The sequence below is a fragment of the Mobula hypostoma genome, chromosome 22, assembly GCF_963921235.1.
Source record: "Mobula hypostoma chromosome 22, sMobHyp1.1, whole genome shotgun sequence".
Taxonomy (NCBI): Eukaryota; Metazoa; Chordata; class Chondrichthyes; order Myliobatiformes; family Myliobatidae; genus Mobula; species Mobula hypostoma.
The window spans coordinates 34,443,782-34,457,935 of NC_086118.1; the positions used below are offsets into that span (position 1 = coordinate 34,443,782).

At 36.4% G+C, this 14,154-nt stretch overlaps 1 protein-coding gene across 2 annotated transcripts in view; it reads right to left on the reverse strand.

Annotated features, from left to right (window-relative positions):
- gps1 (G protein pathway suppressor 1) overlaps positions 1 to 14,154 on the reverse strand; it is a 78,678-nt gene that overhangs the window by 18,522 nt on the left and 46,002 nt on the right. For both annotated transcript variants that reach the window (XM_063074429.1, XM_063074430.1), the window contains 5 exons: positions 13,787 to 13,881; positions 7,989 to 8,094; positions 5,583 to 5,663; positions 4,352 to 4,489; positions 3,398 to 3,532 (listed from right to left, as the gene is read on the reverse strand). In XM_063074429.1, coding sequence (XP_062930499.1) covers positions 3,398 to 3,532; positions 4,352 to 4,489; positions 5,583 to 5,663; positions 7,989 to 8,094; positions 13,787 to 13,881 — 555 coding nt within the window. The remainder of the gene's footprint in view (positions 1 to 3,397; positions 3,533 to 4,351; positions 4,490 to 5,582; positions 5,664 to 7,988; positions 8,095 to 13,786; positions 13,882 to 14,154) is intronic.

Sequence of the window (14,154 nt, forward strand, 5' to 3'; positions counted from 1 at the left end):
ATTATAATGTTACATCTGAGGCATTTAAGGATTAAGAGATAACACAGATCAATGGGTAAATGTGTGTAAAGAGGCTGGTATATTAGAACATAGCTAGAACTTGAATAAAACAAAATTGTCCATGGATCCAGAATGTAATCGAAGTCCAGTGATAAAAACGTGGATGAAGTTTCTTGCAGCAGAAGGGCTGAGGAAGATACCATATTATAAGTATGCTGGATAGTGAAGAGAATGTCAGAAGCCAAGCTTAGCCTCACATTAGATAATGGGGTTACAAATTATCTGAGTGAAGGTAGATGGCCTCTTTTCCCAAGATTGAATTAAAGAATATTTCACTTCATTTTTGTACTCAATATCAAAAAGTTATGGAGGGTGTTGGAAGAAGTGGAGATGCAGTGGAACCAAGTATCAAGTCAAATGGTTCCATTTATTATCAGAGAATGTATACAATATACAACATGAAATACTTAGTCTTTGCAGACATCCACAAAAAACAGAACCCCAAAAGAATAAATAACAGAAAAACATGAGAACCCCAAATACCCCTCACCCCTGTGCAAACAGCAGCAATGCATCAACCTCTCCCCACCCACAATTTCAGCAAAAAGCCCACCACCCACCAAGTAATAGCAAAGCACCCAAAGAGAGGCCATGATCTGCAATGAACAAAAACTATTGTTTACCAACAGTTCAACATGCCACTGACTGACTCTCTCTCATTAACAAGGGACAGAGAGATGTCACCAATTTCACAGTGAAAGATGAAATTAACAGTCGCTTTTACTATGTTACACTCTGCCGCTTTGCTTTTTGTTATCGAAGTGGCACATGTGAATCCTGTCGATATTTTTTGGATGGTTAATTGCAAGGATAATTTCTTTGAAGACTCCAGAACTAGCACTGTAGGCCACACAGCAACTACCGTGTGAGGGGAAGAATACAGCTATAGCTGAGAGGAAGAATAGAGAAGGATGGTTTGATCAGTCACAGTAAAAGTAGCAGAAAGAGTGAACTGCTTCTACACCATACAGTCATAGTTCTGCACAATGTTATTTGTGACTTAATTTGGGTTGTTTTGGTACAGATGCAAGATGGAAATATGACTGGAAAAGCAAAGCTGCAGGAAATATGGGAATGAACGTGAGAGAGATGCAAGGTTGAAACCAGGGAGGGAGCTGAAAGAGAAGAGAACCAGCACAACATGTAGACCAGCAATTTAATAGGAAGAGAATGAACAGAATAAAAAGTGGATATGCTGAAGGTTTCTGTGTTTCATTGTATCTGAGGCCCTCCTGTCTCTCTTTCTCTATATATTACACATAATTTCTTTCCCTCCATTCATCCCCATAGTGGATAATTAAGAGGAACAAACCATGTCTGCCTTTTTTATGTCCCTCTCCCCAACAAAATTAAGGAAATTTTGATTTTGTTTTGTTAAATAGTCTAAAAATAAGTATCATTAGTTGTAGTCTTTGCGTCAAAACTAGTCTTCAAAATGTTCCCAAGTTTACAAGTATGCTTTCAAGTGCTTCAGGAAAAAGTACAAACTCAATTACTGCCATTGACAAATGGCAGGCTTCAAATTGCTGTGCAAAATGACTGCAGTGAATCATACAGATGCATGGCCAGAATTTTTTGTATTGTTTTTGGAAATGCTGATTGTAGCACACTAATTGTTGTCGTCCTTCAGTGAACAAGTACATGTTCATGTAACTAAAATCTCTTTCTTCCCCCCCCCGAGTACTCTTGACTCTCTTAAGAGTATCTTTTCACAATTTTTGTACAAACCATTGTCAGACTGAACCATTTAGATTATTTTTGTCTTTATTATGTTGTTACATGTGTTGTTCAGCAACAGATAATAAATATAAAATATTTTCAAAGTTGAGTGATTCGAAGTAAAAATGACAACTTTTTCTGAATTTCGTAAATGACTTTTTTTTATCTTCTGCATGCTACTTGATATATGATACATTCCTTGCCCAAATAGCTAATTTTATTTTCTATACTTCAAATGAAGCAGATTATGAATGAGTACAAATTCCTTAGTGATATCCTAAGCCAAATAGCTTGCAGATGTACAGATTATATAAATACATAGAGTAGCAAATGGTCTGTGACATAGGATGTACCACTGCACACAGAAAATAAAACTACACCATACAGAAGAAATGCACAAATGCGCTCATTAAAGCTCAAAGTCCTGTTACTTGTTACATAAATATTAAGGTGAATTAAAATACCATTTTTTTTTATTTGGACAAGGATGCTTGTTTGGTTGTGGAAGTGTTAAATAATAGCACAATTATAACAAATTCTATTTTAGAACTCTAGGCACTTCTTTTCCACCCTGTGAAAAAGAATATTAACAAAAGGAGACCAAGAGTTTCTCAAGATCATAGCAAACTTTAAGAATAGCATGATCGTATTCTACATGATGATGTGACATAAAGTTGCATTTGCATTACTGAAGCATTTCATAAAAATGGTACTGAACATGTTCTCTAGTGTTATGAAAAATATGGAGCCTCACAAAACCAAGCATTAAATGGCTTAAAAGGATAAATATGTGTTTTAATAGTAGGATCTGCAATTAATAACTATTAACTTAAACAAGTTGTATTATTTTGGTAGTGAGAAACAAATATGGCCAAATAGTGTCAAATGTGACATGTGCAGTCATTCAAATCCAGACACACCCTGGACTTAAGCATGATGCATGATTTCAGTTTTTAAGGCCAAATTCAGATGGACTTTACATGGAGTTCAGTGATGCACCCCTGTAATGCTGGGCACTTTGGCCATTAGACTGGATGTAGGTTTTCAAACAGCATTGATATTAATGGTGAGTTTATGCCTGTAAATTAGGAGGGAGAAAGGAAGTTTAAGTTTTTATATAAACTATTCAGGTTTTAGTTTAAAGGTGTAAATTAGTTCTAGATTTTTTTTTAAAACATTGGCTTTAATTACCTTTATTTTTCTCTGTTTATACTATTTTACAGTTAATGTAAATTTGAATAGCTTTCATGCAACTATATTAGAGAAATATTACTAAGAAAATGATTTCTTGGTCTCATTGCTGACTGAACTCCGCTTTTGGCTTAGCAGCAAAATAGACTAGATTAAATAATATCTGACTTTAACCTCCATGGGAATAAAATTATACATCTTTTCAAGGCAACTTTTTAAAATAAATCTTAAACCATGACTACTTCTGAAATACTCAATGAATATTTGCTACTAGTTAAAAACTAGTATGAAGACAGAAGACATTGTGACCACCAGTACTTTTTTTTTGAGTAGATAACACTTATAACTAATATCTGTATTTAACAATTAAGCTGACATTGAAGGCTGAACAATACCTTGAAAGAGTTATCATTTAATGCCCAAGTACCTTAACGTGGATTTGATTGCGCAGAATAGCAGCTCGGAGTATCATGGCTTTTGCTCTTCTTTGGAACTCTTTGCCCATCTGCAAAGACTTTTCAAATGTTGTGCTGCGTTGATCTACGTCTCTGGCATACAGAATCTATAATCAAGGAAAAAATAAGCTGGCTTAATCAATCTCTCGTCCATTTTCATTTCAGGCACAGAACAGTGAAGCAAAAAAATTATTCCACATTTCAGCATCAATATTCTGTTGCTGACATAGCTGACTAATTAAAATCAACATTTTGCCTATATGACTCAGTTCAAGTTGTACCAATTTTTTTTGCTGTGTCAGACTTGCTTCAATGAAAATTAAAAAAAAATATTAATCTTACAGGAAATAATTCCTAATGTTTTCTTTTAAATGTACAAATCTTAATGTCAATTATCTACAGAGTTAATTGCTCTATAATTAAAACAATTTTAGAAAGTTGTGATTGTTTTATGAGAAATGCTGATATGTGTAATTACAGGTTATCAAATGTTCCCCACTCTTGGAAGTATCTCACCTATTTAGATATGTGTGCATTCTGGTCGATATTTATTCCTCAGCCAGATTGCATTGTTTCTAAGACACTGTTGTGTAAAAATTGAGTACTATACTTTCTTCATTAGAGCAGTGATTACTTTTCCAGAAGAATATATATCATAAAAGGTTGTGAAAGGCACTGTATAAATGGAAGTCACCTATCACTTACGGTAGTTTGTGTACACACACAAAAAAAGCTTGTGAGATCTGAATTAAAGCTCCAAAGTAAGATCAGTGATAGTCACTAACTACTTGGCATTGAAATGCTACTGGAAGAGTAAGTTGTTCGCCTACAGAATAATTAGAAAATGTCCTGCAATTTTCATCCAACTTCTTTCCAGTGCATTGAATGTTGTACCCAAATGTACGATGCTGAGAGCAGAAACTCACCTTGCTATGTGAATCAATTCTACCATTGATTAATCCTTCCAGGATAAGGTGTGTCAGCTCATCCTCTAGTGCACCAACTGTGGTGTTGAAAGAAATAGCCATCTTGTTCATGTCAGCAGAAACATATGGGCTGAAATACTAAAAATATACAAGAGCTTATAGGCAAGGCTGGCAAAATATAACATTCAGTTCTCAGTTCTATTAGAACTTAATACTTAAGACTTTAGTTTCTATGTCTATCTTTTGATGTATTCATTATTTTTTGAGACATAGCCTGCCGAGCAATTTGGTAACTTCACTATTTATCTGAAGGCACACGAAATGATTTTGTTCTAAAATTTTAATGAATTTTGGTAAAGAAATGAAAACACAGTAACCAGCAACTTGGTGTCATACTAGATGACTTCACATGCAGCTTTCTTACACATTCAGCCACAGAAGAACTTAAATTTAGTTTGAAAGACTAAAATGCATATAGTCAATATAGCAAGAAGATTTATCAACAATAACAATTTAAATTTATGCAGTACTTCTAACATTCTAAAAATCTCAAGGTACCGTACTGGAGGACTGGCAAACACAAACTAGCCACAAATTAAGGTAACAAAGTAGATGACCAAAGGATTGTCTAAGGTGCAAATTTTGGGCAGCTTAAAGAAGAAAGATGGAAAGGTTAAGTAGTTTAGGGAAGAAATTCCAGAACTTATGAGCCTAACAGCATGAAACAGCACAATGGCAGAGTGAGTGAATCTAGGGCACATGATTGCAGGTAAACGGGACTTTGTCTAAGCAACGATAGAATATGGATTAACTCAAGTTAGTGGAGGGTAGAACAAGGAAACACAGAAGTTTGAGGGAATAGGTAAATCCAGAGGTTAAAAAAAGTTATATACATCAAGAATTGGGACAATTTTAAAAGTCTGGAGATTGTAGAATTACGGCCATTTTCCACTCAACTTTCTTCTCAATATTATAATTTAAAGATGACAACTGCAATATTATATTACTGTATATTTTGAGATATTTATAAAATGCATTTCACTATTGAAACAATGATCTCAAATTCCAAACTACGGTTGGTGCAGTCAAGAAGGAGTGGCACATTCAGAATACAAATATGACTCCCTTAAAATAAATGACTGAGTATAATAGGGATAGCTGAGTACTTTATAACTAAGAAATCATTAAAAGTCAAAGTTACCATGCCATACCATTGATAATCTCCACATACCTGAATAAGGGCTCTGTTCCTGATTTGAGTGTAGAGCGTCTTGACATGTGGAGCTAGGTACATATCCAGCAGAAGGTTGTCCTGTGAAAATGCAGGAAAGGAAAAGAGAGAATATAAGAATATTTTCTAGGAGGGAAAGATTAAAACGTGAAACTGATGAATAAACAATTATTAAATAAAACAATTATATTTTCTCTTAATCATGTGGAAATGCAATATCTGAAACCATTTAGATCTACTCCAATCAAAGATTTTCATTGTAAAACACAACTCCCTTGTAGAGCCACTAAGAACAACAATAAAATGATAAAAGGAATTTAGGTTTCTATTGATTCTTTTTAATAAAGTCAAACAAATCTGCAAATCTATGTAGTGTAGGTTAATTATACAGTAGATCTAACTATTAAAGGAGCAAATTGCAAACAAAGCAATGTTAGCTACATGAAAACAAAACCAAATTTGAGAAAGATAGCATTTAAATTAGAGCAAATCTAAACTCCTTTGCTATCCCCTTTTAGAGGCAGAACATTAAGATTTGCCAATATAAAACTGAGCCTAAAATCTTCAAACTGAATTTCCTTTGTAGCAAAACAAACAGCATTAGTTAGTAAAAATGGTGGACTCCACATAATCACTTCTTTCTCTGCTACACACAATTTGAAATTGGTAGCAAAGTATTTTTAAAACAGGAATGTTGTCTTTAACACATATACGAGTTGGCAGTTCCTTATTTATCAATGAGCCACAGGTCCAAATGAGCTTTCATAAATTACTTGCATATTTTTATGGATTAATGCACCAGGATAAAGAAACAGATATAAATCATATTTGAACACTAAAACCTCTTGTTTGATGGATGCTAACTGTACTATTCAGTATTGGTAAATAACAAAGTTCTGTACTTTACATGGAAACTGTTGCAAGTCTCTCTTGCAAAATGTTGGGAGCACTGCAAAGCAATCCATCCTGGTTCCAAAAATATTAAATTGAAATTTGAGATATGGTAACCAAAGGAACAGATACTTACCAGGAACCCAACTTGCTAAAGGTGCAAAATATAATCATGGAGCTAGTGGAATATATGCCTATCTTGAGAAGTTTCTAATACAAAAGGGAAAGACATTGTGCTTTAAATGATTGGTTGGGCATGATTTGGGCACCATACCTCTGCAAAATATAGTTTTGTTAGACCATTTACAAAGATGAAACTGCTGTTCCAAGTCTGAATTATGATAGGTTGCATAATGCTTTTCTTAAAAAAAAAACTTTCAAAGCTTGAAGGGTACTCCATTTGAGGAATTTAAAATATGTTTCAGTGAGGAATTTACAGGGGGAATCATTCCACTGATGTACTCTAAAACAAGGCATGATTAAATTTAGAACCCAGGGCATACAGGGGATACCACACAAAGGATGTGACTACTTTTTCTATAACTTTTAAGCTCAGGAGTTGGAATGTTAAGTGGCAAAGGTATCAACAGACAGAATCAAAGGCAAGTAAATAACTCTGAGCACAGACGTGTCATTGTCTAATTGAATGACATATTAGACATGAAGGATTGAATAATCGATTTCAGTTTCTATAGCCCTTAAAATTCATTTATTTCAGATAGTCATTCAGCAAAAATTGTATTGACCATTACTCCAAGCAGTAGCGTCCAGGCCCTTACCATTTGCTGCATAAAAAGAAACTTTGTCATGTTTAGTTCTTTGCTGATTTTCATTCTATCTCCCCTAATTCTTGACTCCTCTCTCAATAAGAACACATTACCCTAATCTACTGTACCCTTCATGATTTTTGAATATTTTTAGCAGATCACTATCAAATCAATTCCAACTTCTTTTCCTGAACAGCACTCCAACTGTGGCCAAATCGGTGTTTTATAAAGATTCTTTGTAATTTCCTTGTTCCTCCATTTTCATCTGCTTTTAAAGGTCAGGATTCCATATGCTTCTTAAACCGCTTCCCCAACCTGTCACTTTCAGAAAACTAGAAGCTTCCACCCTCCAGTTTCTCTGCATTAGTACACCTTTCAAGACTGTGCCTGCATTAGATCAACTCTTCTCACCTTTCTTACTAAAATGTAGTATTTTGCATTTTTCACCATTAAATTCCACTTATTACCTATCCATTTGTTCTATTGCTTCCAAGTTATTTGGCATCAATCAACCATAACATTCTTTCCACATTTTCTGGAAATAAAACATATTATTCTGGTAACTTTGTACTTGCTAAAGACCATCAGCAAAGATTTAGAACAACTGTACAATGTCAACTGCCAACTCATACTCCTAGGTAGAACAGGACCACCCAGATGATAGACTAGCATAAGGCAACTAACATGGAACATGCAGGGTTTTAGTTTTGCGGATAGGAATTTCTGATTAATTCAAATTCTGACTCACCTTCATTTCATCTAGCATTTTCAAACAGGAAGCATATTTTGACTCATAAAACTTGAAGATGATATCTCGCACTTGTGGCTCCAATTCAAGAAATAACTTAAAAGAGCTTGCAGTGAGAAAAATAAATGCTAAGATCAGAGATTGGTCTTAAGATTCATCAGTTTATAAACACATTTTTGTCACAAGTTTCAATTTACATTCACAACATTAATATAGAGATCATTCTTGACAGAAATTCCGTTCAATTATTAGGAGCGGTCATTGTTGGAGTGGACAGTGTTAGAGTGGTCAGGCTTTGGCTCAACAGGCTTGGGTGAGAACATGCAGAGGCAAGCTTCTATAAGTTTTTATTTCTCTGTCTATTAGTACGCAGCTAGTGTAGTGAAAATAGGTCCAGGATTAATGATATATTCTTGTTGTGATATGTGGGAACTCTAGAAGCTCCAGTTTTCTTGATAACTACATCCACATGAAGTGCAACGAGCTGCAGCTCCTTAGAGACCATGGTAACGAACTGGAGCTGCAGATTGATGGCCTTCAGTGCATTTGGGAGAATATGATAGGAGTTACAGGATGTAGTCATCTTGCAGGAGACAGGTACCTGGGTGACTGTAAGGAGATGGAAAGGGAATAGTTATCCAGTGCAGAGTATCCCTGTGGCCGTTCACCTCAGTAGTTAGTATGCCGTTTTGTATACTGTCAGAGTGGTGGTGCAGGGGGAAGAACGACTTACCACGGCAAGTCATAGTGGCCGAATATCTGGCACCAAGTAGGGCAGAGGATGAGTGCAGTAGTGATAGAGGATTCCATCATTAAAGGAGACCACAGGAGATTCTGTGGATGTAAAAGAGACATTCGGATTGTATGTTGCCTTCCAGATGGCAGGGTCAGGGATGTCTTAGATCAAGTCCACAGAATTCTAAAGAGGGAGGGTGAGCAGCCTGAAGTCATGGTACATATTGGTATCAATGATATAGGTAGTACAAGGGGGTCGTCCTGAAGAGAATATGTAGGGTAGAAAGGTTAGGTAGAAAGCTGAAAAGCAGGACCTCCAAGGGAGTAATCTCTGTACATGCCAGTGAGGGCAAGAATAGGATGATTTGGCAGATGAATGCTTGGCTATGGAATTGGTCCAGGAGCAGTGTTTCAGATTTCTGAACCATTGGGATCTCCTCTGAGGAATGCATGACCTGTTCAAAAAGGATGGCTTACACCTGAACCTGAGGGGACCAATATCCTGACTGGTATATTTGCAAGAACTGTTGGCAAAGGGATGGGAACCAGACTGATAGGACTAAGGATGAGGCAGATGGTATTCAAGTAGATGCAGTGTGTATTGACATTGAGGAAGGACAGGCAGATGATAGGGCAAAATCGCAGGACAAGTTGAGCTGCAGAAAAGGGTCAAAATTTAAAAGAATGATGAATATAGGACTGAAGGTGTTATATTTACACTGTGTATATTGCGTAACATACAGTATAAGGTAGATAATCTTGTTGTGCAGTTAAGAGATTGGCAGGTATGATGTTGTGGGCATCACTGAGTCATGGGTGAAAGAAGATCATAGTTGGGAGCTTAATATCCTAGGATACACACTGTATCAAAGGACAGGCAGGAAGGCAGATGGGGTGGGGTGGCTGTGTAGGTAAAAAATGAAATCAAATCCTTAGAAAGAGGTGACATAGGATCAAAGAATGTAGAATCCTTTTGGGTAGAGTTAAGAAACTGCAACATACAAAGATCTTGATGGGAATTATATGTTGGCCTCTGAACAGTAGTCAGGATATGGTATACAAATAACAACAGGATATGGAAAAGAAATGTAAAAAGGGCTATGTCATGATAGTGATGGGAGACTTCAATATTCAAGTAGATTGGGAAAATCAGATTGGTGCTGGCTGGCAAAAGAGGGAATTTGTAGAGTACCTATGAGATGGCTTTTTAGAGCGGCTTGTGGTTGAGCCCACTTGGAAAAAGGCAATTCTGGATTGGGCATTGTGTAATGAACTAGTTTTGATTACAGAGCTTAAGATAAAGGAACCTTTAGGAGACAGTGATCATTATATGATAAAATTCACCCAGCTGTTTGAGAGGGAAAAGCTAACATCAGATGTGTCAGCATTACAGTGGAGTAAAGGGATTTATAGAGGCATGGAAGAGCAGCTGGTAAAGGTTGATTGAAAAGGGACACCAGCAGGGATGAAGGCAGACAGCAATGGCTGGAATTTCTGGGAACAATTTGGAAGGTGCAAGATAGCTACATCCCAAAGATGAAGTAGTATTCTAAAAGGAGGATAACACAACCTTGGCTGACAAGGGAAGTCAAAGACAGTATAAAAGCAAAAGAGAAGGCATATAACACAGCAAAAACTAGTAAGTTAGAGGATTGAGACACTTTTAAAAGCCAATGGAAGGCTACTAAAAAAGCCAGGAGAGAAAATATGAAATATGAAGGTATGCTAGTTAATAATATAAAAAAAATACCAAAAGTGGTTTCAGATATATAAAGAGCAAAAGAGAGGCGAGAACAGATGTCAAACCCGTTGGAAAATGACACTGGAGAGGGGGACAAAGGATTGGCAGATAAACTTATTAATTACTTTGAGTCTGTCTTCACTATGGAAGATACCAGCAGTATGCCAGAAAGTTGAGTGTCAGTGGGCAGAAGTGAGTGTAGTTGGTATTAAGGAGAAGGTGCCATAGAAGTTGCAAGGTCTGAAGGTAGATAAGTCACTTGGACCAGATGGACTACCACCCAAGGTTCTGAAAGAGGTAGCTGAAGAGATTGTGGAGGCATTAGTTATGATCTTTCAAGAATCTGGATAGTTTCTGGAATGGTTGCTGAAGACTGGAGAATTGCAAATGTCACCTCACTCTTCAAGAAGGGAGGGAGGCAGAAGAAAGGAAATGATAGGCTAATAAGCCTGACTTCGGTGGTTGGGAAGATGTTGGAGTCCATTATTAAGGATGAGTTTTCGGGGTACTTGGAGGCATATGATAAAATAGGCCAAAGTCAGCTCAGTTTCCTTAAGGGAAAATCTTGCCTGTCAAAATAGTTTGAACTCTTTGAGGAAATAACAAGCAGGACAGACAAAGGAGAGTCAGTGGATGTTGTTTACTTGGATTTTCAGAAGGTATTTGACAAGGTGCCATACATGAGGCTGCTTAAGAGCCCATGGTTTTATAGACAACATACTAGCATGGATAGATAGGCTGTCTGGTAGGAGGCAAAGAATGGGAATATAGGAGACCTTTTCTGGTTGGCTGCCGGTGGGTGACTGGTGGTGTTCTGCAGGAACAGTGTTAGGATTTCATCTTTTCATGTTGTACGTCAATGAATTGGATGATGGAATTGACGGCTTTGTGGCCAAGTTTGTGGACTATATGAAGATAGGTGGAGGGACAGGTAGTGCTGAAGAAGCAGTGAATCTGCAGAGGACTTGAGACAGATTGGGAGAATCGGCAAAATGGCAGATAGAATATAATGTAGGGAACACAAAACACTCTGCAGATGCTGGGGTCAAAGCAAGACTCACAACACGCTGGAGGAACTCAGCAGGTCGGGCAGCATCCGTGGAAACAAACGGTCAACGTTTCAGGCCGGAACCCTTCATCAGGACGAAGGGGATGTAGGGAAGTGTATGGCCATGCACTTTGGTAGAAGACATAAAGGTGTAAACTATTTTCTAAATAGGGAGAAAATTCAAAAATCAGAAGTGCAAGGGGATGGGAGTGTTTGTGCAGGATTCCCTAAAGGTTAATTTGCTGATTGAGTCTGTGGTAAGGAAGGCAAATGCAATTTTAGCATTCATTTCAAGAGGACTAGAATATAAAAGCAAGGATGTAATGCTAAGGCTTTATAAGACATTGGTCAGACTGGACTTGGACTTTTGTGAGCAGTTTTGAGCCTTTCATCTAAGAAAAGGTGTGCTGACATTGGCGAGGATCCGGAAGACATTCACGAGAATGATTCCAAGAATGAAAGAGTGTGCATATGGGGAGTATTTCATGGCTCTGGGCCTGTACTTGCTGAAGTTTAGAAGAATGAGGGGGGATCTCATTGAAACCTATGGAATATTTAAAGGCCTAGATAGTGTGGATGTGGAGAGGATGTTTCCTATAGCAGGGAATCTGGGACCAAAGAGCACAGCTTCAGAATGGAGGGATGACCACTCAGATCAGAGATATGGAGTAATCTCCTTAGCTTGAGGTGGTGAATCTGTGGAATTCATTGCCACAGACAGCTGTGAAGACCAAGTCACTAGGTATATTTAAAGAGGTTGATAGGTTCTTGATTAGTCAGGTGGTCATAGGTTATTAGGGAGAAGGCAGGATAATTGGGTTGAGAGGGATAATAAATCAGCCATGATGGAATGGCAGAGCAAACTTGATGGGTTGAATGGACTAATTCTGCTCCTATGTCTTATGGTCTTATAGTCTATTTATTCCACTTTGGAATGGCAAATAACATAACTTCTCTCATCATATTTTTCTACTTTTGTCCTGCATACATCAATGTACCATCTCTCAACCAATCCAAAGAAAGCCAAGGTTCTAAGTTTTTGTATGCTAGCTAATAGGAAATATAACAAACTTAATGTGCTATACAATAAAAATACATTGCAGAAATTAAAGTGTTTGCTGTTAGTGTATTATAATTTATATATTTTTGACAGATTTTCTTCAGTTTTTCTTAAACGAGATGAATATTTTACAAGGATGTCAAGGTGAAGCACATTGTTCAATTTTTTTTTATATATGAAAAGATATTCAGATTCATAGCTGCTCATCCATATTTTCACCTGCAAGCCGAAATAATGTAACCTAATGACATGCTAGGTGTTGCTGCTTGAATTCATGAAACATATATAGACACATTCAAAATAGTGAAAATTTATTTTATAGCTCAAAGAAGAAATGTGATTATATTCTTTGAACTATAGTATTGAGTCAGTCTTAGGCAGCACAAGCAGACTATTAGTTGCAAGACCCTTCAACGGCTTAAGGAAGGGATTAGCAATGTGTTCTGATTATCTAAAACAACATGCAATCGTCAAGTACAGAAATGCAGGGCCTGATCCAGTGAGAATACATCTAACATTATTCAGTCTACCATTTACACCAAATAATAATGTGGCATATATCAGGTGTGACATTTACACAGTCCATCAAGCTTGTGGAAATGATTTTTTGTTAAACCATTAATGAGGGGCTATCCATTCTCAAGAATATGTTCCATGTTTTTTTTTCATTACAAAATTACCAATGCCCCAAGCAAAGTTTTCAAAATTATTATGAAGTCATTTTATTCAAGTTCTACAATGTGCTTAAAATGACCATAAAGGTTTGGAGCATTATGGATTAGTGGAGTACATTAGTAGAGTTCACAGTCATATTTCTACTGAAATAAAGGACAGAACTCAGTTCATCATAATACACTAAAATCTTACTGAAGTAACATTGTATTGTACTGAGAAGACCCAGAACATTTGTCGTTAAATAGTTCATTAGCTTTTACATATGCATTAAGCATATCAGATATGATTGGCTACATTTTCCATCTTCGTAATTAAAATCTAATTTTTTGTGATCATGGCTTACTCAAATAATATTTATGATCTTCTCAAATGAAATCATTTGCATAAACTGCAAAGAATTTCAAGGAGCTCTCCCAACTTCTCCAGACATAGAAAATATAACTGAAGGTGAGCAAGCCTCTTTCCAATATAAGTCTGTGATTCTAAAATAAAGCTCAGAGAAGCTTAAACACTTAGAGATTGTATTATATTATCTTCACCTGCTGGAGATGACATTCCTTTGAAGTTCTTGCCTATCAAAAGTGGCCAGTGCACAAAGTCCTCCATAAACTGCTACATTGCTGGGAGACAGCAGCTGATAAATGAAACAAATATGTGTGATTTTTTTAAATCTGCAAAATATTTTACTCACTATTTTAAAGATTAGATACATTTCTTTTTATAAGTAACAAAAATTCAGAAGGAAATTTAAAATTTAAGAGACCTTAAATGTTAAAATACTTGCAATACCTCTTCCTCTACCTTCTAAACATTAAAAAAATTAAAGTTCATAGTAAATTTATTATCAAAGTACATATATAATGACACCTTACACAATCCTCAGATTCATTTCTTGCAAGCAATCACA